Genomic DNA, 14,573 nt, shown 5'->3' with positions numbered 1-14,573 from the left:
CAGCATCCGCAGAGGGTGGGGAAGCAGAGTTCATGTTTCAGGATGATGCGTCTTCATCATGACACAGTTAATTTTGTTTCTGATACTGCCACAAGCTGACAGGCACTTCCAGTTTGCTCTGTTCATATTGCAGATTGTCAACATTTGCAGCATTTTACTGTCATACACATGCAATTCAGTCTTCCCTACCGTAAAAGAAGAGTTTGAGGCTGCTGCTGTTAAATAAATGGCAAATTTATTTTATGAGTTTTGTTTCTGTGTTAAAGATTTATAAAATATTACTGACAAGGACGATGCAGTCTCTGCGATGAAGCCACTGAAATTGGAACTGCTGCTGGATGAAGGAATAAAGCCTCAGAGTTCTCTTAGTTTAAGAAGGCTGGTATGGTGATGGTTTGCTAGTGTCTGGAAGCTACCTTCTGACAGAGCAAGACCATATTACCTTGGTCCAGTAGTCCAGTTTATTTTATCATTCATGTCCATTGTTCTGTACATTGTGACGAAGATACAAATCTGGTTCAAGCTGTGTTTGCAGTTCTCAGTACACGGGCTTATTAAACTCCCCGACATCAGGGAATGGCTTGGTTGGGAGAGCAAAGGATCAATCTCAGTTTTAATACAAAGCGCAATTCCTGCAGAATGTGAAGGTGCAGATCAATACTGAGGGTCAGCAGGACTGTCCAACCAATCAGATATTGAGGAACGTTCCAACTAATCAGACCTTGGGAAAAGTAGATTCAACAGTTACCCCAGTGAGGAGATTCAATATGCCACATCGGACATTGAATGATAAGAATGCTTAACATCGATATGAATTCAGGACCCCTCCTGAGGTGACAACAGGTTGTGGAAAGCAGATGCATTCGGAATTGTTTCAAATTTTGAAGCCACCTTATCTTTCCCAGTAACGCTGTATGTAAACATGCAGGACCCCAGACTTTGATAGGCACCCAACTGGCAACTTATTACAGTCCCAAGCCCATTTTCTGGGTACAAGGATTCAGGTGGATAAGTTTTGGAGTGTGTGTAAATCCTGAAAGTGCTGTGCTTGGACAGAATTCAAATCTCAGGCCAATGGCCATTACTGCTGATGTGACTGTCTAGTCCCATTATGCCTTCTGATCCAAATGTACACTGTACTGTGCTCCAGAATCAGGTTGTTCACCTCAGTGAAGCTCAGATCCTCAACACTTTCCCCATTCACCTCCAGAATTTCATCCCCCACTTCCAGCAATCCAGTGTACAGTTTCTCAGCATTCTGATCTGCCAACTGGTGAATAAATATACCTAGAGGAAAGAAAAGCACACAAATTAACATGGGTCAGATTAAAGGCCTAGAATTTCACAGGATCATGGCAGTTCCATCAACATTTATATTCTGAAATGCCACCAACATTCCATTTCTTTTGGTAGGAAAGTGTGTGACTCCCATATGAAAGAAATCCAAACTCAGCAGACTCAACTGAACTCAGTGCAATTTCAACTCAGTGTAATTTCACTGCAGCAACAGCCATACTGTGTGAGAATTCCAAATGTTTGGAATAATTGAAAATGCATTTCAGGGCAAATGAGTCAAGTTATTTAAATCAGCCCCTTGAAAATTAACAAAAAAAAGACTCCCTGTGCCAGTGACAGCTAAAAAAGAAATCTGCTCTAGAAGTTACAATGTTAGCGAGTTTTGAGAAGATTTGTAGCTCAGGTTGTGGTTCTGGATGTGAGTTTGCTCGCTGAGCTGGAAGGTTAGTTTTCAGACGTTTCGTCACTTTTTTTTTATTTGAAAAAATATACTTTATTCATAGAATGTACAAAAAATAAAACATTTATACACCTACCCAGTCATGCAAGCCGCTCCGGGTTACCCGGGGGTACGTACACCAACTAAAGGAAAAAAAAACAAAACAGAGAAAAAAAAACAAAGCAAAGAAACCGCCCCGGCAGTCATCACCCCGCACAGTCCCAGTTGGCCCCCTGACCAGTTGGGGAAGGCGCCAGCTGGGCCCAGTTACCAGATAGGGTTCTTTTCCCTTTTCTGGACGAGGGGGCTCATACGGTGGTCTTTCCCCACCGCGCCTTGGCGGCGGCTGCCCCAAGCTTTAGCGCGTCCCTCAGCACGTAGTCCTGGACCTTGGAGTGCGCCAGTCTGCAACACTCGGTCGGGGTCAGTTCTTTCAGCTGGCAGACCAGCAAGTTGCGGGCAGACCAAAGAGCGTCTTTCACCGCAATGATGGTCCTCCAGGCGCAGTTGATGTTGGTCTCGGTGTGCGTCCCCGGAAACAGCCCGTAGAGCACGGAGTCCCGCGTCATGGAGCTGCTCGGGATGAACCTCGACAAATACCACTGCATCCCCCTCCAGACCTCCTGCGCATAGGCACACTCCAGAAGGAGGTGATCGACAGTCTCGTCCCCCCCGCAGCCACCTCGAGGGCAGCGTGCAGTGGTGCAGAGATTCCGGGCATGCATAAAGGATTTCACTGGCAGAGCCCCTCTCACCGCCAGCCAAGCAATGTCCTTGTGCTTGTTTGAAAGTTCTGGCGATGAGGCATTCTGCCAAACGACTTTGGCAGTCTGCGTGGGGAACCACACGACGGGATCCACCCTCTCCTTTTCCCGAAGGGTCCCGAGGATACTACGTGCTGACCACTGCCTGACGGCCTTGTGGTCAAAGGTGTTTCCTTTCAAAAATTTCTCCACGAAGGACAGGTGGTACGGAACGGTCCAACTACTCGGAGCGTTCCGCGGCAACGAGGCCAGGCCCATCCTTCGCAACACCGGGGACAGGTAGAACCTCAGTAAGTAGTGACACTTGGTGTTTGCGTACTGAGGATCTACGCACAGCTTGATGCAGCCGCGCACAAAGGTAGCCATCAGGGCGAGGGTGGCGTTCGGTACGCCCTTTCCCCCATTTCCCAGGTCTTTGTACATGGTGTCTCTGCGGACCCGGTCCATCCTCGACCCCCAAATGAAGTGGAAGATGGCCCGGGTGACCGCAGAGGCGCAGGTCCGGGGAATAGGCCAGGCCTGCGCCACATACAACAGTATGAAAGCCCCTCGCACCTGACAACCAGGTTCTTACCCGCGATGGAGAGGGACCGCAGCGTCCACCTGCCCAGCTTCTGCTTCAATTTGGCGATACGCTCCTCCCAAGTCTTTGTGCATGCCCCAGCTCCACCAAACCAAACACCCAGCACCTTCAGGTAGTCTTTCCTGACGGTGAAGGGATGAAGGAGCGGTCGTCCCAGTTCCCGAAGAACATGACCTCGCTCTTACCCCTATTGACTTTGGCACCCGAGGCCAGTTCAAACTGGCCGCAGATGTCCAATAGTCTACTCACCGACCGACGATCGGTGCAGAAGACGGCGACAGCGTCCATGTACAGGGAGGTCTTGACCTGAAGGCCTCCGCTGCCTGGGATAGTCACGCCCTCCAGGCTCACGTCCTTCCTGATGGAGGCGGCGAAGGGCTCCACACAGCACACGAACAAGGCAGGAGAGAGTGGGCAGCCCTGCCTGACTCCAAATCTAACAGGAAAACTGTCTGATTCCCACCCGTTGATCGAGACTGCGCTAACGATGTTGGCGTAGAGCAGCCGGATCCAATTGCGGATGCCCTCCCCGAACCCCAATTTGGAGAGAACGTCCCTCATGTAAGCATGAGAGACCCTGTCGAAGGCCTTCTCCTGGTCCAGGCTGACGAGGCAGGTGTCCACCCGCCTGTCCTGTACGTAGGCGATCGTATCCCTGATGAGCGCGAGGCTCTCAGCGATCTTCCTGCCCGGCACAGCACAGGTTTGGTCAGGGTGAATCACTGACTCCAGGACAGACCTGACCCGGTTGGCAATGACCTTGGCCAGGATTTTGTAGTCCACGTTCAAAAGTGAAATGGGACGACAATTCTTAATTTCTTCCCTCTCCCCCTTCCTCTTGTAAATGAGGGTGATGATGCTCTTCCTCATGGACTTGCACATTTCCCCTGCCCGAAGCGCACTATCATACACCTCCAGCAGGTCCTGGCCGACCAGGCCCCACAGAGCGGAATACAGCTCGACCGGTAAGCCGTCGCGTCCGGGAGTCCTATTCGTCTGCAAGGACTTGAGGGCTCTGGCCAGCTCGTCCAGGGATATCGGCTGGTCCAGCCACTCCCTCGTGCCGTCGTCTAAGACCTCCGTGATAGACGACAGGAACGACTCGGAGGCCGTGCTGTCCGTGGGCTTCGTGTCGTACAGTCCGGCATAGAATGATCTGCTGATCCTCAAAATGTCGGGCCACGACGACGTCACCGAGCCGTCGTCCTCCTTCAGCCGGCTAAGCACAGAGCTCTCTTTGTGCACCTTCTGAAAGAAGAAACGCGAGCACATCTCATCCTGCTCCACGGAGCGGACCCTGGACCGGAAGATTATCCTGGAGGCCTCCGTGGCGAAGAGCGAGGCTTGCTGGCCCCTCACCTCGCGGAGGTCCTCCGTGACATCGACCCCCATCAACTGCAGAAGGAGCAGGTTCTGCACCCTTTTCTGGAGTCGCGACAGCTTTCCCCGCCCTTCTCACCTTCCGAACACCCTTGAGGACAAAGAACCTCTTGATGTTCTCCTTCACCGTCTCCCACCAGTCGCCTGGAGATTCAAAGAGGGGTTTCACAGTTCTCCAACCGGCGTACTCCCTCTTAAGCTCCTCGACGTTCTCTGGGGTCAACAGAGTCGTGTTGAGCTTCCACGTCCCCTTGCCGGCCGGCTGGTCGTCCTGTAAGTGACAGTCGGCCAGCAGGAGGCAGTGGTCAGAGGAGAACACCGGCTCGACGCCGGTGGACCTCACCGAGAACGTCCGTGACACAAACAGGAAGTCTATCCTTGAGAGGATAGACCCGTCTGGCCGCAACCAGGTGTACCTCTGCTGCGCTCCGTCTGCAGGGGTGCTGAAGACGTCGAGCAGCTTGGCGTCCTTCACCGTGCCCATCAGGAATCTGGACGTGACGTCCAGTTGACTCCCCCCACCCGCTGTCCTCAAGCCGGATCTTCCATCTGCATCAATGATGCAGTTGAAGTCTCCGCCTAGGATGACCGGCCTGGACGTAGCCAGCAGGGGTGGAAGCCGCTGCAGGACGGCCAACCGCTCACTCCGTACCGCTGGGGCGTACACGTTGATCAGCCTCAGGGGAGCATTTCTGTAGCTGATGTCAGCCACTAGGAGGCGCCCCCCCACCACCTCCTGAACTTGAGAGATGGTGAACTCGCGCCCCCGCAGCAGAATAGCCAGGCCCGAGGAGCGACAGTCGTTACCCCCCCGACCAGATCGAAGGCCCACAGATCCAGGGGCCGGACCATTTCCCGTACCTGCCGAGGTGCGGTATCCCGCACTCCTGCAGAAACAGGAGGTCCGCCTTGATAGTGGTCAGGTAGGCCAACGTGGACACACATCTCGCGGTTGACTTGACGCTGCGCACATTAATGCTCGCAACTCGTACCCCCATTGTGGGCAGTGACCGCAGTACCCTCCCCAAGTCCAAGGTCCAGCCCCTCCATCTGTCCCTTCATGCCTATTACCCAGGCTAACTGCCGGACGCTCTCCGGGCTCAGGAAACCGTCCGTGCTGCCTTCCGGGTGGCATCCCCCCGTCAGGGGTGCAGAGGCAGGAGGGTCTGGCTCCGGGTCAGGCTGGGGACGTGCTGTTTCCTCCTTCCCGCCTGCAAGTTCCGGGGGGCCCTCCGGTGCTCCAGCGGCACTTGACTGGGTGTCGGAGGGAGCCTCAGGAGGCCTCCTGTCACCTGGAAGCGGGGTGCTGCTTTCCTTCCCCCTCGAGACCTTTAACTTCTGCTTCGGGTGGGCCCTCTCCGAATCCTCCTCGTCAGAGGAGCTCTTATAGCCCCCCTGTAGCTGCCTCTTCCCGCCTGATGGTTGCGGTTCCTGGGCCCGTCGACGCACCTTCCTCCTCGCTTTCGGGACTGTTGTCCACTCCCCTGGGTCGTCTGTCGCCACCTCCATTGGCTCCGGGTTGTTGGGGGGGATCGGAGCCTGCAGGGGTGCTTTGCTGGCCTCGGGCCCATCCTGCAGGGCTGGGCCCTCCTGCACGGCCTGGCCCTCCTGCACATTAGCGGGGTCCTTGCTGGGCCCTGGTGCCTTCCTCTCCTCCAGGGGGGCTGGCCCCGCATTTCCCCTGCCGGCGACCTGGGCGTAGGTGGTACCCCGCCGCGGGCATGCCCTATAGAGGTGGCCCGCTTCTCCGCAAAGGTTGCAGCTTCTCTCTCGTGGGCAATCCTTTGCAAGGTGACCCTCCTCCCTGCAGTTCCTGCCGATGGTGGCTTTGCAGTCGGCCGCCATGTGACCTGACCTACCACAGGCATGGCAGACTTTAGGTTGCCCTGCATAGGTCAGGTAGCCCCTGCTCCCGCCGATCGCGAAGCTGGACGGTGGGTGTGCGACATTCCCATCTGCGCCCATCCTCAGCGTCACCTTGACCTGCCTCTTACTCGTCCAGATGCCAAAGGGGTCCACGATGTCAGTTAGGTCCCCTTCCACCTTCACTTACCTTCCGAGGAAGGTCAGGACATCAACTGCTGGCACATGCGGGTTGTACATGTGCACAGTCACCATACGGCTCCTCTGTGCTGGCATCACAAACAGTGGGACAGCGGTCAATACAGAGAGGGGGCCCTCACCTCCTTTCTCCTTGAAAACCTCCAGGAAGCGCTCGCAAAGCTTGGAACTCCTGAAGGTCACGTCGTAAAAACCTCCTCCGGGGAAATCCTGCAGGCAGTAAATGTCCACAGCAGCGAACCCACAACAGTCCAACAGGACCCTCTTCACAAAGAAGGTGCAGTCCACAGGTGCACCTTCATCCACCTTCTTTACAGAAACACGGATGGTGTTCCGGACCCCCTGACCTGGGGCACGAGCACTAGCCGCAGCCATCGTTGCAGGTTGGCTGCTCCCCTGAACCAGCGTTAGGCCGAAGCCAGCATTAAGATCCACTGGTCGCAAGGGTGCACAGCCAACCCGACGTCCTCCTTTCACCTCCAAGATAGCACTCTCCTCCTCTCGGTCCACAAGAGAGTGGGTCTTTATTGTGTTCAAGATGTAAGCTAGTTCACTGAGCTTGCCGGTTTGTTCCCAGATATTTCGTCACCATTCTAGGTAACATCATCAGTGAGCCTCCGACAAAGCGCTGGTGTTATGTCCCGCTTTCTATTTATCTGGTTAGGTTTCCTTGGGTTGGTGATGTCATTTCCTGTTCTTTTTCTCAGGGGATGGTAGATTGGCTCCAAGTAAATGTGTTGACAATAACACATTGACTTGGAGCCAATCTACCATCCCCTGAGAAAAAGAACAGGAAATGACATCACCAACCCAAGGAAACCTAACCAGATAAATAGAAAGCGGGACATAACACCAGCGCTTCGTCGGAGGATCACTGATGATGTTTCCTAGAATGGTGACGAAACGTCTGAAAACTAACCTTCCAGCTCAGCGAGCAAACTCACATCCAGTTACAATGTTACTGGAAAATATGAACAGTTTCAGTAATGAAACCATTTGCAACTAAAGCTGCTGCTTGGCTGCTTTACACAACCTATCATCATTTTAGCAGGAGTCCTATATTGATTTGTGGCTCAAAGAGGTTATTAAAGGATTAGCTGTCTTTGATGTGTGATTATGAATACTGATCTGTTTGCTTTTTATTAGGGATTAATTTTTGAGGGGGTTTCAATATCTGAATTGGGATTTCAAAAATAGGATAATTGTATTAAACACAATTAAGGCCATAACGCACATTTTGAATTTGATTTTATTTCATGTCAATGTGGTTCCTGAAGTCTGTTCATGGTGAATATTGGCATGGAGCATATAAGGGCAAAGGGCAATGGGTGACTACACATGAGTTTGGCATGGATGGAGCATGGTGAGTGAATGGGGCATGGGGCAGTTAGGCATCTGAGAGAAAATGTTTACACACAGAGGGTGGTGTGTGTATGGAAATGAGCTGCCAGAGGAAGGCGTAGAGGTGGATACAATTAAACATTTGAAAGACACTGGGACATGTACATGGATAGAAAAGGTTTAGAGGGATAATGGGCCAAAAACAAGTGAACGGGACAGGTTCAGTGTAGGAAACCTGGTGGGCATGGACAAGTCAGACTGAAGGGTCTGCTTCCATTCTAGATGACTCTAAGTGGACACCAGAAGACTTGATGTTGAACAAAACAGCTTCAACAAAGTCTGAGATGTATCAAGTCAGGCCTTTTCATTACAGCCTCCTCCGCCCACCCAGCACACCCCTCACTGGCTTTTCTGGCCAACTGGCATCTGGAGCAATAGGCCTGACTTCATCCTGCAAACACTTTCCTCTCCCAGAGTGAGGGCCTCACCATTTGGGTGAGTATCTTATATGGTTAGCCAAGAGCTTTCCCATCGCGAACTTCCAGCCTTGCTGGCAGAAATCAGGCCAAAGTTTATTTGCTAAACTGTACATCTCTGAGTCTCTGAGTGGGTGCTGTTTGGTAGACACGCTTGTAATGGACAGTAATAACTGGTAAAATGAATGCTTCAAGAGCCTGGAAAAACAACCCAGTTGGAAATAATCGCAGGTCCATTGTTACCTGAAGGTGGCAACGCAGGTCAACAGAGTGGTCAAGAAGGCATACGGCATGTTTTCCTTCATTGGCCGGGGTATTGAGTACAAGAGTTGGCAGGTCATGTTACAGTTGTATAAGACTTTGGTTCAGCCACATTTAGAGTACTGCATACAGTTCTGGTTGCCATTACCAAAAGGATGTGGATGCTTTGGAAAGGGTGCAGAGGAAGTTCATCAGGATGTTGCCTGGTATGGAGGGCGCTAGCTACAAAGAAAGGTTGTGTAGATTAGGATTATTTTCATTAGAAAGACGGAGATTGAGGGGGGACCTGATTGAGGTCTACAAAATCATGAGGGGTATAGACAGATTGGATAGCAAAAAGCTTTTTCCCCAGAGTGGGGGACTCAATTACTAGGGGTCATGAGTTCAAAGTGAGAGGAGGAAACTTTATGGGAGATATGCGTGGAAGGTTCTTAATGCAGAGGGTGGTGGGTGCCACCAACGGTTGTGCCAACAAAATCGCTGACGAATCTCTTCCCAACTGATCTTCGCAAGCAAAGAACCTGCCTGGTGGGTGCCTGAAACGTGTTGCCAACGGAGGTGGTAGACGCAGACACGATAGTGTCTTTTAAGATATATCTGGACAGGTACATGGATGGGCAGGGAGCAAAGGGATCCAGACCCTTAGAAAATAGATGACAGGTTTAGACAGAGGATCTCGATCGGCGCAGGCTTGGAGGGCCGAAGAACCTGTTCCTGTGCTGTAATTTTCTTTGTTCTTTGGAAACAGGTTTTAAAGGTTGCAAGAATAAACACAGAGCTCTTGCAGCACATCATTACCTCTTGGGCAGAAACCTGGGGTTCAAGCTCTACCTCAGGACCAGTTGTTAATAACTTTACCTCTGATACAGAGTAGCTGTTAGATTGAGTGTATCTCCAGTACCCATGGAGGCAGGCAGTAAGAGTGACAGGGTCTCCTGGTCACCTGACCTGCAGCAGGCAGTGACAAACCAATGCAACACTTCACCCATCAGTGTAGACCAACCTGAAGACCTCACCATGAAAATAAGGACAGATTGGCAAGGAGAAGAATAGATTGCTCATTCTGGAGTCGTAGAGGTCTACAGCATGGAAACTGGCCCTTCAGCCCAACTTGCCCGTACCATCCAGTTTTCATGATTTAAACTAGTCCCATTTGCCTGTGTTTGGTCCAGATCCCTCCAAATCTGTCCCATCCATGTACCTGTTTTAAATGATAAAACTGTACTTATCTCCATTACCTCTGGCAGCCCATTCCAGACACTCCTCGTCCTCTGTGTGAAAAAAATTGCCCCTTTGGACCTTTTTGTATCTTTCCCCTCTCACCTCAAGCCTGTGCCTTCTAGTTTTAGACTCCCCTACCCTGGGGAAAAGCGACTGACTATCTACCTTATCTATGCCTCTCATGATTTCATAGACCTCTCTAAGGCTGCCCCTCAGTCTCCGACCCGCTGGGAAAAAAGTTCCAGCCTATCCAGCCTCCCCTCATAACTCAAACCTTCCATGTCCAGGTAGCATCCTAGTAAATCTTTTCTGAACTCTTTCTAGTTTAATAATATTCTTTCAACAGTAGGGCAACCAGAACTGCATACACAATAGAATTTTTTTCCGGAATTACTTGTCGCGTTACAAAGTCAAGTAACTGACCAATGATGAGGGAATCATGACAAGATATTCACACAGCTCAGAGACACAGGTTCATGTCAGATTACTGGGGAAACAGGGATAAAATCTCCTGGTGCATTGGCCAAATGCCTCACTCAGTCAACACCCTCAATACAAGCTCATTAAGTTATTTACCTCACTGCAGTTTGCAGAGATGTTGCTCCTGCTACCTTTACCATTTACTCAGATAAATACTTTATTCAGTACTTATTGAGATTTTTCCACATGTAAAACAGGTGGTTGCACTTTATGTCTGGCAGATCTATAGCTTAAATGCCTTTCTTTCATGTAGTATACCCAACTGTATGCTCTGTGTCTGTGACAACTGAAGACAGCACTGGTCTTGATAGACTAGTATTAATTAGCCCAAAGGAAAGGCTTTTTTAATCTATTCATTTGTGGGATGTGGGCGTCACTGGCTAGCCAATATTTCTTGCCCATCCCTAGTTGCACTTGAGAAGGTGGCGGTGAGCTGCCTTCAGGATCCGCTGCAGTCCGTGTGCTGTAGATGGACCCTCAATGCCCTTAGGGAGGGAGTTTCAGGATTTTGACCCAGCGACAGTCAAGGAATGGCATTTCCAAGTCAGGATGATGAGTGGCTTGGATGGGAACTTGAAGGTGATGGTGTTCCCATATGTCTATTGCCCTTATCCTTCTAGATGGAAATGGTGGTGGGTTTGGAAGCTGCTGTCTGAAGATGTTGGTGAATTTGAGAAATATGTTGTTGTTGAATACCACAAGCATGGGTTCTCCACAGCTTCACAATACAATCCTGATTCTTAAAAGCCTTCTTTCTACACACAGATTGCCAAGCATGCCGAGGTGAGTTGTGTGTGGTGGGGTGGGGGGGGGGGGGGGTGGTGGAGGAGGTGGTCAGCGTCTGGCACTGTGGTTGTGAATGAGAGACTTGCATTCCCTTCAAAGCAAGACCCTGAAAGTCAGGAGATCAGAACGATGGGGCCCTACCAACTGAGGGTAGGGTGCAGGAGATGGCAGAAAGCTGACCACGTACTCAGGGACTGAGAGACACTGGGGGCGAGAATGGTGTGTCCATCACCAGCATGACCAGGAGTGTCGGGGACTGGGGCCCTCATGCCCAAATTTCTCCAGAGTGTTCACCCTCAAACTGTTAAGTGTGCATGTCCCAAATGAACTAGAGGGGCTGGGGGACCTATCCTTGTCCCTCTGTTCAACGTGTGCAGGACATCCCAGTGAGGCTACAGCGATGGAAGGGAATCCAATTCCTCCTCACCCACGCAGCCACACCCACACACAGACATCCACCGACACACACAAACACGCACACACTTCATACCCACAACCACACTCACACAAACACACACACCCTCACACAAACACACACTCCCACACCCACACACAGACATCCACTGACATACACACCCCACACCCACACATATACATACCCACCCCCCCACAACACACCCCTATACACATACACCAGGTCATTCACAGCTCCTATAACCAGTGAGGCCTTAAGACAGTGGAGAGGGATGGAACTCCACGTTCCCAGTACTCACGTCCACCCAATCTGGAGATATGAAACCCAAACAGCGCCCCTGCTGGTTTGGAGAGTTCAAGAATGAAGCTGGCATCAGCGAATCTCTGCGTCACTTGGCCAATGAGTGTCGGGTATCTGGCTGGAGCAAAGTCTCCTCCATGGAGAGCCATCACTGGGCTGCTGCCAGGAGGCTGGGCCTCACTGTCAACAATAAACAGAAGACATCCAAACCAAGCACACACATGGCACATCACCAGCACATAGGTCTCTACTGTCCCATGGAGACTACCATCTACCTCCACCTCATGCCCAACGCCACCCCACCCAACAAAACACAGCAATAGCTTGTTGTCAGACAGACCCATCCAATGGAATCATTTCTACAACAGTGATAGGAGCACTGGGACCCACAGCAGCACAGCTATAGCACTCCTTGTAGTGGGCAGCAAAGGAGGTTACCTCACAGTACAACAGAACCTTGATCAGATGGGCCAATGGGCCAAGGAACAGTAGGTGGAGTACAATTTAGATAAACCTGAGGTGCAGCATTTTGGAAGGGCTAATCGGGACAGGATTTGTACACTTAATGCTCAGGTCCTGGGGAATGTGGCCGAACAAAGAGACCTTGGAGTGCGGGCTCATAGTTCCTTCAAAGTGGAGTCTCAGGTAGACACGTTGGCGAAGAATACATTTGTTATGCTTCCTTTATGGGCCAGTGCAGGAATTGGGACATCATACTGTGGTTGTACAGGACACTGGACAGGACACTTTTAGAAGAGTGGTTGCCTTTTCTGGTTGCCTTTCTGTAGGAAGGACGTTGTTAAACTTGAAAGGTTATAGAAAAGATTTACAAGGATGTTGCAGGGAAAAGCTGAATAGGCTGGGAAAAGCTGAATAGGCTGGGGCTTATTTTACCTGCAGCACTGGAGGCTGAGGGGTGACCTTATATAAGTTTAAAAGATCATGAAAGGCATGGACAAGGTGAGTAGCCAAGGTGTTTTCCCCAGGGTAGTGGAGTCCAAAACCAGAGGTCAGAGTTTTGAGATGAGAGGAGAAAGGGATAACATTTTCACACAGAGGGTCGTGCGTGTATGGAACAGGCTTCCAGAGAATCCAGATGGGCATATGAACAGGAAGGGTTTAGAAGAGTATGGGCAAATGCTGGCAAATGGGGCTAGGTCAGATTGGTATGCCTGGTTGGCTTGGACGAGTTGGACCAAACAGTCTGTTTCCAGGCTGTATGACTCTATGACCTGAGCCCTGCCTTTGGGATCTCAAGGGAACAACATGAAAGATCTAACAGATAATCAAATGCTCCCATGCCCTAGCAAGGCTACCAGTAACAACTGCTCAAATCAATCAACAGAGATAGTGGAGCAATGTAAACCCAACTGTGAGGTAATACAGCTTAGGCTTGGATGAGTTACCCATCCAGAAACTTTCATTCTGGTTGAGGGTGCAATGCAGTACTGAAAGAGTGCCGCGCTGTCGGAGGGTCAGTACAGTGAAAGTGCTGCACTGTTGGAGGGTCAGTTCTGAGGGAGCGCCACACTGTGAGAGGGTCAGTGCCGTGGGAGTGCCGCACTGTGAGAAGGTCAGTTCTGAGGGAGCGCCACACTGTGAGAGGGTCAGCGCTGTGGGAGTGCCACACTGTTGGAGGTCAGTGCTGAGGGAGAGCTGCACTGTCGAAGAGAGTGTCATTCAGACAGGATGATCTGATGTCTGCCCTCTCAGGGGGCTGTAAGAGATTCCGCGGCACCATGAGACGAAGAGCACTTGGTGTTTCCTGGGCAACACTTATCCCTCACCCAGCTTTGCTGGCCACATACAGCCCTGGAGTGAAATTCTCAGCTGTCAGCACAGATCCAGGCACTCAGTTCTAGCCCTGTGTTTTCCCCTGTGCATTGACCAACATTTATCCCTCAACTGAGGGACTTATCATGTTAGTTACAGGATCTTGCTGTGAGCAAAATTATTGTCGGTATTCCACACATCTTAAACATCTCTGTTCAGTTGCTCCCCACCCCAATCTTCTAAACCAATGGTTAAAGATCCCTAGGTGTCTGTGTAACCTATCCTAAAACTGTAACTCTTCTGGGAATCACATATTTATAATATGACCCCAGACCTGTATAGATGCATTGGTGGGGCTTGCTGTCTTATTGTATAGAACATAGAACAGTACAGCACAGAACAGGCCCTTCAGCCCATGATGTTGTGTCGACCATTGATCCTCATGTATGCACCCTCAAATTTCTGTGACCATATACATGTCCAGCAGTCTCTTAAATGACCCCAATGACCTTGCTTCCACAACTGCTGCTGGCAACACATTCCATGCTCTCACAACTCTCTGCGTAAAGAACCTGCCTCTGACATCCCCTCTATACTTTCCTCCAACCAGCTTAAAACTATGACCCCTCGTGCTAGCCATTTCTGCCCTGGTATGTCGGAGCTCTGCTGATACTTTTAGAATCCAAGGTGCTTTTCATGAGCGCTCTTCACCCACAACCTTAACTCTTAGGGCCCTCTTGTGGTGCAGTGGTAGTGCCAAGTCACTGGTCCAGATAACAAAGTGTAAAGCTGGATGAACACAGCAGGCCAAGCAGCATCTCAGGAGCACAAAAGCTGACGTTTCGGGCCTAGACCCTTCATCGAGGTGTGTTGTAACATCTCTGAACAGGTTGTTTAAAAAATAGCTTTTATGCTCAAGTGAGACATCTAACGCCAATTCCAAGCTAAAATCCCTGCACCTCTACAATGCAACTCTCATCTGGTTTTAATACTGAAA

General features: G+C 50.7%; 1 protein-coding gene across 1 annotated transcript in view; it reads right to left on the bottom strand.

Moving 5' to 3' along the window:
- Positions 1 to 218: 218 nt before the first annotated feature.
- Positions 219 to 14,573, bottom strand: part of LOC125456289 (uncharacterized) — a 60,160-nt gene continuing 45,805 nt past the window's right edge. The window contains exons 10-11 of the mRNA XM_059648229.1: positions 11,802 to 11,983; positions 219 to 1,287 (exon numbers count right to left, since the gene is read on the bottom strand). Coding sequence (XP_059504212.1) covers positions 1,082 to 1,287; positions 11,802 to 11,983 — 388 coding nt within the window. The 3' untranslated portion in view covers positions 219 to 1,081. The remainder of the gene's footprint in view (positions 1,288 to 11,801; positions 11,984 to 14,573) is intronic.

The sequence above is a fragment of the Stegostoma tigrinum genome, chromosome 8 (assembly GCF_030684315.1).
Source record: "Stegostoma tigrinum isolate sSteTig4 chromosome 8, sSteTig4.hap1, whole genome shotgun sequence".
Lineage (NCBI taxonomy): Eukaryota > Metazoa > Chordata > Chondrichthyes > Orectolobiformes > Stegostomatidae > Stegostoma > Stegostoma tigrinum.
This window is presented reverse-complemented; position numbering and strand designations above follow the sequence as displayed.